The 13,526-nt window shown below is 40.3% G+C and overlaps 1 protein-coding gene across 4 annotated transcripts in view; it reads left to right on the top strand.

Moving 5' to 3' along the window:
- Positions 1 to 13,526, top strand: part of LOC122539387 (la-related protein 1B-like) — a 114,393-nt gene that overhangs the window by 77,309 nt on the left and 23,558 nt on the right. For all 4 annotated transcript variants that reach the window (XR_015753331.1, XM_043674174.2, XM_043674172.2 and 1 more), the window contains exons 12-13: positions 526 to 879; positions 9,033 to 9,156. Coding sequence is in view for 3 of the 4 variants with exons in the window: in XM_043674174.2 (XP_043530109.2) it covers positions 526 to 879; positions 9,033 to 9,156 (478 nt within the window). In the remaining variant the exon portion in view is untranslated. The remainder of the gene's footprint in view (positions 1 to 525; positions 880 to 9,032; positions 9,157 to 13,526) is intronic.

Raw genomic sequence — 13,526 nt, 5'->3', positions numbered from 1 at the left:
TTGCATTCATACCTTCGTTCGTACCTTGAATTTCGTACGTACATTGAAGCAAAAGTTTACGTACAATCCTGTTCGTAAACTGATTTATTCGTGCATGGGGTCGTTCGTATGTCGAGGCGCTACTGTATCTGTTTTTATCCTGTCTAGTGCAAGAGTAATCCCAAGTGTTCCCTCCATTAAGTTCCAGTCCCTCAACCTTAGTGTAACCTAGTAAATCACTGCACCCACTGCAAAAGACATCAGCTTTACATGGTTAAACTGCAATATAAATGGAATAATCAGTGGTCAAGATAAAGGCAGCTGAAATTTGTACTCGACACCATAAGCCAAAGGGCTCTTGTGGTGCAGTGATCATATCTCCTACCTCTGAACCAAGAGGGCTAAATTGAAGTCCCATCTGCTCCAGAGGTGTGTAAAGAATTTGAACAGGTTGATTAGAAAATATCAAGATAAATTTTTGGTTTGATGTCCCAAGCAATAATTAATTTTCATTATTTTGTATACCATTTAATTGTGATTTTGCAGGAACATAACTCACCCAAACCTCAGGTGCTAAAACAGGAACAGGAGGAACAGGAGGAACTGGATTTCATGTTTGATGAAGAAATGGAACAGATAGAAGGGCGCAAGAATGCTTTCACAGATTGGTCGGATGATGACTCAGATTATGAAATTGATGATCGTGATGTGAACAAGATCTTGATTGTGACTCAGACTCCTCCTCACATGCGCAAACACCCAGGTGGTGACCGGACAGGGAATCATGTTTCCCGAGCAAAAATTTCAACAGAGCTTGCGAAGGCTATCAATGATGGTTTATATTACTACGAACAAGACCTTTGGATGGAAGAAAACGGGCCAGAGTATTCAACTATAAAGGTGAGTTACAAACTGAATTGGTGTAGATCATCTTAATCTTTTAAGTTTGGTCAGTGACCTGAGTCAGTCTGAGATGATATGATTGTCTCAGTTAAAGGGCATCAAATTAAAGTGCCCTTTTTATATTCAAACCAATTATTGTGCTGGATTCTATTTGGTAAATGGTAGACTGAGCAGAATATGAAATGGGTTAAAACTATTTTTCATTTGATATAGAATTTTCAGTTGTTGGCCAGTATATACAAATTATTTGGCAGGTTTTTCCTTTTTAATAAACTTTTATAGGGAACAATCTTTTGTTTATATTTGATCTCTTGAAATTTGGGTCACGTGGTTGCTGAATTGGATTAATACGAATAGAAATACTTAAGTTACAAGACTGAGGGACCATAAGACTGAGCAGAAATTAGGCCATTCGGCCCATTGAATCAGCTCTATTTTCCAGTTTTCACCTTTGATCCCCATGGTAGTCAAGAGTTTATCTCTGTTATAAATATACTTAATGATGTGGCCTCCACAGCTTTCTATGGCAATGGATTTCATAGGTTCACCCCTTCCTGGCTAAAGAAGTTTCTCCTTGTATCCATTCTAAAAGGTCTTCTCTTTACTCCTAAGAGTGATAATGTTATATTTGGCTTCTTAATTACCTATAAGTCTACCTTAAGAGAAAGCTGGACTTGGATTCCAAGTCCCTTTGTAGTTCATATATCTCAATTTTCTCCCCATTTAGAAAATAGTCCATGCCTCTATTCTTCCCACTAAAGTGCCTGACCTCACTTTTGTCATGCTGTATTTTATCTGCCACTTCTTTGCCCACTCTGCTAGCCTGTCTAAATCATTCTGCAGCCTCCACACTGCCTCAATGCTACGTGTCCCTCCACCTATCTTTGTATCATCTGCAAACCTAGCCAGAATGCCCTCAGTTCCTTCATCCAGATCATTAATGTATAAGGTGCAAAGTTGTGGTCCCAACACTGACCCTTATGGATCATTGCTAGTCACTGGCTTCCATCCTGAGAAGAACCCTTTTATCCCCACTCTCTGTCTTCTGCCAGACAACTAGTCTTCTATCTATGCTACCTAGTACTTGGCCTTTAACACCATGAACCCTTACCTTACTCAGCAGCCTTCTGTGCAACACCTTATCAGAAAATTTTCTGAAAGTCCAGATAGACAACATTTATTGGCTGTCCTTGGTCTAACCTACTCTTTATCACCTCATAGATTCTAATAGATTTGTCAGGCATGACCTCCCCTTGATGAAACCAGGTTGACTTTGTTGTATTTTTCCGTGCACTTTCAAGTAGTCAAGAAATCTCGTCCTTCACAATGGACTCAAATCTTGCCAATGGCTGAGGTCAGGCTAATTGCCCTATAATTTCCCATCTTTTCCCTTGCTCCCTTCTTAAATAAGGGGATTACATCAGTGATTTTCCAGTCCTCTGGGATCCTTCCTGACTCCAGTGATACCTGAAGGATCACCACTCCACGCCTCCACTATCTCTTCTGCTATCTCCTTCAGAACTCCAGGGTGTAGCCCATCCGATTCAGATGATTTATCCACTTTTAGACTTTTTGTTTTTCTAGTACCTTCTCCTTGTTGATGGCCACTGTACTCATCTTTGCCCCCCCCCCCCCCCCCCCGCCCATTCTTTTGAAGTTTTGGGATATTACTCATATCGTCCATTGTGAAGACTGACCCGAAGTACTTACTCAGTTCCTCAGCCATTTCTTTGTTCCCCATTGCAACTACTCCAGCGTCATTTTTCAGTGGCCCATTGTCTACTTTTGCCCTTTACATATCTAAAGAAACTCTTGTACTCGTAATGTTACCATGATTTGGAGGTGCCAGTGTTCGACTGGGGTGTACAAAGGTTAAAAATCTCACAACACCAGGTTATAGTCCAACAGGTTTATTTGGAAGCTTTGGGGGTGCTGCTCCTTCAAGTGGTTGTGAAGTGTAAGATCTTATGACACCAAATTTATAGCAAAAATTTACACTGTGAAGCAACTGAAATTATATATTGAAAATGACCTGGATTGTTTGTTACGTCGTTCATCTTTTAGAATGACCATGTTGGTGATAGCTCTTTCATATGCAAATCCTAGGACTTACATTTTATTTTGCTCAAAAAAAGCAACTCGGCAACTACAAATTCACCCCAAAAACGTGTTTGTGTGGAATGAGTGTCTGTGAGAATGAGTGTAAACAGGTATAAGTCTGAGAGGGTGCATGTGTGTGAGTGTGTATGTGTGAGTGTTTGAGAGAGTGCTTGTCTATGAGAGAGGGTCTGCATGAGCGTGTGGGTGTATAGTGCTGTGGGGTCACCTGTATTGTAACATGAACTCAAGGCCACAGCTGAGGCCATCCCCATGAGTACCGAACTTGGGTATCAACCTCTGCATGGCTGCTTTGTGGTGTTGGCTGTCCCGAAGTCAGCCTTGGACGGTCACCCGAAGGACTGTGGTCAAATGTCCCGGACTGCTGAAGTGTTCTCTGCTGGGAGGGAACACTCTGGTCTGTTGATTGTTGTGTGGTGTCCATTCATCTGCTGCTGTAGCCTCTGCTTGATCTTGCTATGTACAGTGATCAATCCTCTTTGTTACCTCCTCAAAAAACTTAATCAAATTAGTGAAACATGATTTCGCGCGCACAAAATCATGCTGACTATCCCTAATCAACCCTTGCCTATTCAGGTACATGTAAATGCTGTTCCTCAGGGTCCCCTCCAACAACTTGCCCACCAACTATGTCAGACTCGCCGGTCTATAGTTCCCTGGCTTTTCCTTACCGTCTTTCTTAAATTGTGGCACCACATTAGCCAACCTCTGATTTTCCGCCACCTCACCTGTGGCTGTCGATCCAAATATCTCAACAAGGGACCCAGAAATTGCTTCCCACAGAGTTATTGGGTACACCTGATCAGGTCCTTGGGATTTATCCATCTTTATGCATTTTAATCCATCCAGCAAAACCACTCTGTTATATGGATATTTTTCAAGATGTCACTATGTATTTCCCACATTTGACGTCTTCCATGTCCTTCTCCCGAGTAAACACTGATGCAAAATACTCATTTAGTGTATCTCTCATCTCCTGAGGTTCCACACGTGGGCAGCCCTGCTGATCTTCTCTCCCTGGTTACCCTTTTGTCCTTAATGTATTTCTCAAATTATTTTGGTCCATTTGGTCCTTGAGCTTTGCACTTCCATACAAGCAAATAGTTCTAATCTTATTTGTTTACCCAGTTCCTGTTTTCCTTCAACCCTGTTTCTATCATCAGAATTAGTATTGACATACTTGAACTACTAACTCTGGAAGTGAATTTCACATCCCTGTTTTTAAACCTCTTGCATTTAACTTTGAATCTGTCTCACACAACTTGAACGGTCACTTTCTGGATGCAGTTTGCTTCCAACCTCCCGTTCCTATCTTTAATTTTTAGCACTTTCCTAGTTGAACATGTTCATGAACCCTAATGAGTTGATGGTTGGAGTTGATTGGAGAAATCAATTTAGTATCAAGGGAAAGTATTAATGTAGGGTGTTTAAGGGCATATTGAATACACTAATGTTCAGTTTACTTTGGAATTGAGGTATCAAGCTGAAATAAATTCCTAGCACGTTATGCTGTACTCTCATTTCTTCCTTTTGTACATATGTACTCGTGCCTCAGAGTCTGTTTACTATGGGACTTTAAAGTCGACAATGGACTTGTTAGTACATGGAGTTGTCCGCTTACAAACTGATGAGCAGTGGTATTACAAAGGGATACTATAACATGGGTCCCTGTAACAAGTGCAAATTGCAAACAATTAATTGTAGACTTTCACTTGCATCCAAATCACAAGTTCATATTTTGCAGATGATCTCAAAACTGCAGTTTCTGCAAGATGTTCCCTAACATGTTGGTGGGATCAACTGCATTTTGCATTTGATTGGGGTCAAAGTGAGTGGTTAACTTCCTGCATAATGAACTGTAAATACAAAGGACGTAATTATATACATAACAACAGATATTAATTTCAAAGAAGGGTTGTTAAAAAACCAGAGCTGAAAATGTGTTGCTGCATCTGCAGTCCTCACTTTCTCCTTGTTTAAAAAAAACCAGCCTGGTTAGAAGGATGCTTAATTTGAAAGGTTCTACTGAAGTTTGTCCGACAGGTTTGAGATTCTTGCTCCCTGTGTGGATGAGTGGGATCTATCGAGAGTATGAGCAAACTGACCATGGTTCAGGGAGCCATTCAAGAGTGGGGGAGAAAAGAGAAATGTTGTTGTAATCAAGAATAGTAGTCATGGGAATAGACTGTGTTCTCTGCGGCCAGAGTCGAAATTCCTGAAGGATGCCTTTCCTGTCTGGTGCCTGAGTGGGCAGGGGAAAATGCAGTTACCATGGTCCATTTAGGTACCAACAATATAAGTGGAAAGAGAACCTGTTGAAGGAAATAAGCAACTCTAGGCTAAATTAAGAAAGTAGAACCAAAAAAGTGGCAATCTCTGGATTACTACCTGAGTCATGAGCAAATTGGTACAGAGTCAACAAGATTGAAGAGGTGAACATGTGGCTCAAACATTGTGGGAGAAAGCAATTCGAATTCATGGGACATTGGCACTAGTACTGGAGAAGGAGGGAGCTGTTTCAATGGGACAAGCCATATAGAGGTTTATAAAATGAGGGGCATGGATAGGATAAATAGACAAAGTCTTTCCCCTGGGGTGTGGGGGTGTGTGTCTAGAAGTAAGGACAGAGGTTTAGGGTGAGAGGGAAAAGATATGAGAGACCTAAAGGACAACTTTTTCATGCAGAGAGGTGTGTGTGTGTAGGGCGGGGGGGGGGGAAGAGGAGAAATGAGCTGCCAGAGGAAGTAGTAAAGGTTGGTACGATTACAGCATTTAAAGGCATCTGGATGGGGAAATGAATAGGAAAGGTTTAGAGGGATATAGGCCAAGTGCTGGCAGATGGGACTGGATTAGGTTAGGGTATCTGGTTGACATGGACGAGTTGGACTGAAGAATCTGTTTCTGTGCTATACATCTCTATGCCTCTATGAATTGAATCATGCAAGGACCAGAGTCCTGGCAAATTGTAAAAGAGGGCTGTGCATAGGGCTTTAAAGTAAATGGGGTGTGGGTTCAGTTGCATGAAAAATTATGCTAAGAGATAAGGGGGTGGGGGGGGGGTGTGCTTGACATGCTGTGGAAACTTTAATAACAAGTAATTGGGTAGAGTATAAAAAGGATCAGGAATCTAACTTCGGGCACACTTGAAGGGATAACTGAGAAGGGGGCAATAAATGCAAGACAAAGTGTGTTGTGTTGTACTTCAATGCATGCAGTATACAAAATAAGATAAATGAGCTGCGAGCACAGATTGAAATCGGCAGGTACAATGTTGCAGATATCACACGTAGCTGCAAGAGGATTAGGGCTGGTATCTAAATATCTAAGGTTACATGTCCTATTGAAAGGACAAGTAGATGAGCAGAGGTGAGGGTTGTCTTGTTAGTAAGAAATTAAATTAATTGATAGCAAGAAATGATCTACAGTTGGAAGTATTGAGGAACTACAAAGGAAAAACCACCAGGAGTTGTGTACAGGCACCTAGCAGTAATTAGAATGTGGGGCAGAAAATAAATTAGGAAATGGAAAAAGTATGGAAGAATTATTACAATCGAGGGATCTTCAATATGCAGGTAGACTAGGAAAATCAGATTGTTTGCAGATTTCAAAAGGAATTTGCAGAATGTCTGCAAGAATGATTTTTGGAGCAGCTTGTGATAGAGTCCACAAGGGAACAGGCAATTCTGAATTGGGTGATGTGTAATGAGGCAGATTTAAATAGGAGCTTAAGATGAAGGGGTCCCTCGGGCAATGATAATGTGAAAGAATTCAAGCTGCAGTTTGAGGGGGAGAAGCTAGAATCAGATGGAACGTTATTACAGTTGAGGAAAAGTAACTACAAAGACATGAGGGAAGAGCTGGCCAGAGTTCATTGGAAGGGGAGCCTTCTAGGGAAGACGGTGGAGCAGTAATGGGTATAGTTCAAGAGGCACAGCAGAAATTCATCACAAGGAATTAGAAACCCGCTCGGGAGGATGAAACAAACCATGGCAGATGAAGAAAGTCAGGGACCTCACGAAAGCAATAGAAATAGCATACAGTGTGGTGAAGATTAATGGGAAGCTAGGGGATTGGGAAGCCTTTTTAAAAAATTAATAGAGGAGGGAGAAGATGGAATATGAGGTAAAGCTAGCTAGTAATCTAAAAGAAGATTACAAGAGTTTTTTGGATTTGCAAAAGTGGACACTGGATCACTGGAAAATGAGGCTGGAGAAATACTGGGAACAAAGAAATAGCAGAGGAACTGAATAGGTATTTTACATCAGTTTTCACAGTGGAAGACACCAGCAGCACACCAGAACTTGGAGAGTCAGATGTTTTGGCCATCACTAAGGAGAAGGAGCTGGGGAAACTGAAAGGTCTGGAGGTGCATAAAACAACCAGACCAGATGGATTACACCCTAGGGTTCAAAGCAGATAGCTGAGGAGATTGTGGAGGCAATGGTGGTGATCTTTCAAGAATCTGAGTCAGGGAGCATCACTGAGGACTGGAAAATGGCTAATGTAAAAGCCCCTGATTAAGGGATGGAGGAGACTGGAAACTACAGGCCGATTAGCCTGACCTCAGTTGTTGGTAAGATTTTAGAGTCTGTTATTTAAGAACAAAATTGCAGTTTACTTCAAAGTCAGCACAGCTCCTTCAAGGCAAGGTAATGCCTGACAAATCTGTTACAATTCTTTGAAGAGATAATGCACAAGTTAAACCAAAGAGAGCCAGTGGACATGATGTATTTGGATTTCCAGGCTGTCTTTGACAAGGTGCTGCATATGTGGCTCTGAATTAAGATCCCATGGTGCAAGAGGCAAGGTGCTGGCATGGATTGAGGATTGGCTGACTGGCAGAAGACAGAGATAGCGATTTTTTTTTTTTTTCTCTCTCCCCCAGGAAGGCAGCCAGTGACTAATGAAATTCCGCATGCGTCCGTGTTGGGACCACAACTATTAATGTTACACATTAACAGTTTGAACTAAAGAACTGAGGGTATTGCTAAATTTGCAGATTACATAAAGATATGTGGAGGGATAGAAAGTGTTAAGGAAGTGGGGAGGCTGCAGAAGGACTGTGGCAGGCTAGGAGAGTATGTAATGGTAGAATGCAGTGGGGAAGAGGTGAAAGGTTATACACTTTGGTAGGATAAATTGAGGTGTAGACTATTTTCTAAATAGGTCAAAGCTTCACATCTGAAGCATAATAGAACTTGAGAATCCTGAACTAGGAGTTCCTTTTAAAGTTAGCATGTATGTTCAGTTGGCAGTTTGGAAGGCAAATGGAATGTTAGCATTAATTTCAAGAGGACTAGAAAACAAGATCAGAGATGAACTGCTGAGGTTGTATAAGACTCAGTTGAGACTGCACATGGGTATATTGAGAGCAATTCTGGGTGATGTATTTAAGGAAGGATGTGTTTGCTTTGGAGGTGGGCCAGAGACAATTTTCAAGAGTGATCCTGGTGGGTGAAGGGCTTGTGTGAGAAGCAGTTGAGGGCTCCGGGGTCTCTGCTTGATGGAGTTGACAAGGATGAGGGGGGTTCTGATTGAAACTTAGAAAACTTAGTGCCTGGATAGAGGTGACTTGGAGAAGATCTTTCCACTAGTAGGAAAGACTAGGATCTGAGGGCACTCTCTCAGAATGAAGGGACGGCCGTTTAGAATGAGACAAGGGGGAATTACTTCAGCTATAGAGTGGTGAATCTGTGGAACGTATTGTCGCAGAGGACTGTGGAGGCCAAGTCATTGAGTGCATTTCAGACAGAGTTCTTGATAGTTAAGGGGATCAAGAATAATGGGGAGAAAGCAGGAAAATGGAGTTGAGAAACCCGTCAGCCATGATTGAATGGTGGGGCAGAGTCAATAAGCCAAATGGCCTAGTTCTGCTCCGATATCTTCAGTCACAGCAAATTGTGTCATTATCACTTAGCCACTTTTGTACTGAAAATTATGCTTAAATCTTTACATTGAAATGCATTCTGCCTTATCACAATCAAAGTGAAAATTGTCTGAATGTAACTGTTGCCTTTCCCTCTACAATATAGCAAGAAATTGAGAATTTTAAGAAGTTGACTGTCATTAGTAAAGAACATTTCGATACCCTAGCACCTGAACCACCAGTTGACATAAACCAGGAGGTGCCTCCTGCACCACCAAAGGCCCACCAAGGTAAGATCAGTATAGTCTGTACCAAACCTCTAATTCTTGATCCGAGTACTTATTTTAAAAAAAAAGGTTTATTCCTGTTCCTATTCTTGTTAATTAATTCAATCATGGGGGAATTGCATTTTTTTTAAAAAGTGTTGAGTGATGTATCTTACCTACTTTCACTTCTGAAGTAAACTCAATTTATGATTTGAAGTAGATCACATTTACTGCATTATATTTGCAATGTATTAAAATTGGCCTTTTATATCATTAATTGAGGTGAATCAAATAACTATTGACATGCTTGCAGAAATAAGTATCTTTTTATGCAAGAGAATCTATGAAGCAGTAAGACAGGGAGCAGTAGTGTTGCTGTTAAGCTACTGGGCTAGTGATTCTGTTTAAAATTTCACCAAGGTTGTTTGTAAATTTAAGTTTAGTTTAACTAAAACAAAGTTTGGAATAGAACGTTGTTATCAATGAAGGCCCACTGATCCGACCACCACATGGCATCAGCTTCAGCATAAAATTTTCACAGTAACAGTCTGAGTTAACACTCGAGTAACACTCTAGGGGTCTGGTGCTGAAGTTGGAATAGTTGCTCCTCAGGCTGATCAAGCAACAGGCTGACATAAATGGTACTTCTAATTACTGTCAAACAATGTCCTTGGTTTCACCATTACCATACACTGGTATGCGCTATCCAGAAACAGGATATCTGGTCTGAATAGTCATGAAGGAGGGACCCAAGGAGTTTTTAAACACTCTGCCATTATTGATATAACAGTCTCCTGGTTGCCTCTTGGCCGCTCGTATCTCTGCTGCTTAACCAGGAGGTCCTGAGGTGCCGTACATGTGGGCCACTGGCCACATCAGGACATGCTGGTTACAGAAGGAGCATTCATGATGCAATTCAGCAAGCTGATCAGCTGAGAAACCATCTGCCACCTCCCCAGTTCCCCAAAAGGAAGAAAAATTGAGAGAAGATTCATGGTTTTTGTTTGTTTTAAAAATTACTCCTTTTTGGTCTGCGTAGTGAAAGCAGATGTATGTGCATAGTGAGTAGGAAACTTCAATGAAACACAATTGATTTTATTGAAGTATGCTAAAGCAAACATAATCAATATTTTTGTGTAACCACTAATGTGAAGGACCCAAAAGGGTCCAGGTTATGGGTGGATAGTTTCTGGTTCCTAAATAATCATGCAGTTTGAAGGGAATACATGACATTATACACGTGGACCAATATTCAGCCACTAGAAATAACTCTGGTAATATTCAACACTTGGCTCCAAACCTGATTTCAGCTTTGGTCCAAAGGTGGATAAAGTTGAATTCCCAGAGTTAAGGTGATAAGGACTACTTTTCACATCAAGACACCAAGCAGCCCAAATGTTACTTCAATCTGAGAAAATGAAGTATTACTGTCAAGCTGTAAAGTTGAGGGGCTTCTCAGTTATGTATTTACATTGGAGAAGTCCACATTGCCCTCATTTTAAAAAAGATCAAGAGATTTTGATAGGGTTGCTCAATCATGAGCAATCTAGATAATAGATGGAGCGAAACCATTCCATTGGTAGCATTGATTCAGCAGCTAAATGAAAAACGTTTTGTGTAGTGAGCAATTAGGAAATGGAATGCAACTTTTTTTTAAAACCAAAGTGGTCAAGACTACCACAGAGTAGCCAAGATCTGAGCTCCATAATTTGTTTGGTCCAGGGCAGATTCTAACAATGACCATCGTTTCCAGTCTATACTCCAAGCTCCTTTCCATGATCATCAAAGTTAACCCTTTCCCTGGAAACATGAGATTAGACTGGATTTTGTTATCTCAACTTTAGTGTCACATTTGATCCCAAGATTAGCTTTTGATCTTGTTTGTCACCCCTAAGGCTACACATTTCCACCTTTAAAACCCCCCAATTTTACTCCGTCTCAGCTGAGTTACTGCTAAAGCTCTTTGTTCATTATTTCTTTACTCGCAGCTTCGACTATTCAAATCCTCTCTTTGCTTGTCTTCCTGCTAACCTCTCTGATTTTGAGGTCATCTGAAACTCCTCTTGACTTAATTTGTCAGGTCTAGCTGTCATGTTTACTCGACTGCATTGGCTCCCAACTTGACTTTAAAATTGTCTTCCTTGTTACGAATTAAGCGTCATCCCCTCCTATCTCTGTAGGTTTTTTAAGTCTTTTGCCTCCCTGAGATGCATCTAAATCTGACTTTGTATGTGTGCACATGCAACCCCCCCCCCAACAAATGGATTTTAAATTCTCTATTTCTTTTGCACTTTGACCAGTCTCGAATCAATGGAATATCCTGCCAATTATCCACAGCCTGTATACTGTATTTTCTTCCTTTATGGTGCTGCTTAAAACTTATCAATTTGAAAACACTTGGTCATCTGATTTGTGTGGAGCACTTTACGAAATTTCCTCATGTTAAAGATGGTATATAAATATAAGCTGTTGTTGGATGCAGAATGAATCAACGTTTTTAAACCAGAAATGGCTGAACTGTTGTGGAGAATAAAATCACAGGGCTAAAAGGAAAGTGAACTGTGTGCACCTGGATGAACTGGTGTTACAAAGAACCAGCATTGAAAAAATGATATGTCCAACACTGTCTGTGCTGTAATGGTTAAATATGCATGCAGCTCCATTTTTAAATGCTACTGTTAACCACATTTCTAATATACTTCAGCTCATTGTAACTCACTCATTTTATAATTTTTCCCCTTTTTTTAAATATTCTTTTCCAGCTATCTTAAATTAGTCCCTTAGTTACCAACTTTAATTTCCATTGTGCAATATTTTTCCATTTATAATGTACAACAATTTTAAAAGCATTTACATTATGTAAGGAAATACAGCAAAAATTTATTGAAAGATAGTCATATTTATAAGTAGCTTTTTTTGATGAGATAAGAGTTTCTGAGGGTGTTGATGTGGTGTTTGGAAACACTTGCAAAAGATGTTTGATAAAGTACCGTAATACACTGTCAGTGACACTGCAGCCATGAGAATAAAGGTCACATTAGCACAATGTGATACATTTTGGTAAGAGGAAAAAGCAAAGGCAATGTGAACTAAAGGATAAAATTCTAAAAGAGCAGCAGGAACAGAGAAACCTGGAAGTATGTATGCACGTTGAACGGTTTCAGGGCACATCAAAAGGGTAGTTGAAGCAGGACACAGTGATGCAATGATAATGTTACTAAACTAGTAATTCCAAGGCCCAGGCCAAGGTTCTAGGTTTCATAGGTTCAGATCATACCATGGTGGGACTTAAAATAAATTAATGAAGTCTAGAATCTGTTTCATAGTGACTGTTGCTGCCATTAGTTTATCATTCAAAAATATGATTCATTATGTCCCATATGGAAATAATTCTGCTATTCTTACCTGATTGGCCTTGATCTGACTGCAGGCCTATAGCAATATGATTTGACTCTTAATTGACCCTAGAAAGGGCACAGCAAACTACTCAGTTTGTGGGATTAGGAGTGAGTAACAAATATTGCCCTTGCCAGTGATGACACTATCCTACGGACTTTTTTGAAAATGGTCTAGATCATAGGCTGCTTCAGTTGTTATTGAGTAGAAAAATATGCAAGTTGCAATTAAACGTTATTGAACACTGGCTCAGCATCTGCTGATTGCAATAGTTTAGGATGGAAAAGCTTTAGCTGATGTAGAAAAGGTTAATAAGACTGCTTGTCGCCATGAGGGACTTTAGAGAAGAGTGAGCTGAGAAAATTGAGGTATTTGAGATAGTGACCTGGGATTCAAATTTGAATTTGATTCTTAAAAAAACCTGGAATTGAGTCCAATGATATCTGTGAATCCATTTTCAATTGTTGTAAAAACCCATTTGATTTACTAATCCCTTATAGGGTGGAATCTGCCATCCTTCTCTGGTATGGCCAAGATGTGACTCCAGACCCACAGCAATGTGGTTGACTCTTAGCTGTCCTTTGGGCAGTTAGGGATGGGCATTAATGTTGCCTAACCAGTTGCCCTCATCCAATGAATTAAAAAAAAATCATGCTCAGAGTTGATGAAGCATAAGTAAACTGTATTCTTAAAACTGAATATGGTTAAAATTTACAAACATTGCCTGAATGCCAGCCAGTCTCCCTTTTGATCCTTGACTTTAAGATATTGATCAAGTACCATTATTACATATTTTGAAGTACATAGCTGAGAATTTATGAACATTCACCCATGAATTTAAGGTAAGAAGGGAAAGGTTTAAAAGGGACCTAAGAGGTAAATTTTTCATGTGGAGAGTAGCATGTGTATGGAATGAGCTTCTAGAGGAAATAGTGGAGGCTGCTATAATTACAACATTTTAAAAGGGTGGATACATGAATAGGAAGGGCTTAGTGGGA

The sequence above is a fragment of the Chiloscyllium plagiosum genome, unplaced genomic scaffold, assembly GCF_037043375.1.
Source record: "Chiloscyllium plagiosum isolate Xiang-an unplaced genomic scaffold, Cpla_swu_hap1 HiC_scaffold_36, whole genome shotgun sequence".
In the NCBI taxonomy this organism is placed as follows: domain Eukaryota; kingdom Metazoa; phylum Chordata; class Chondrichthyes; order Orectolobiformes; family Hemiscylliidae; genus Chiloscyllium; species Chiloscyllium plagiosum.
The sequence above is the reverse complement of the archived record's forward strand: the minus strand, read 5'-3'. Positions and strand labels throughout refer to the sequence as shown.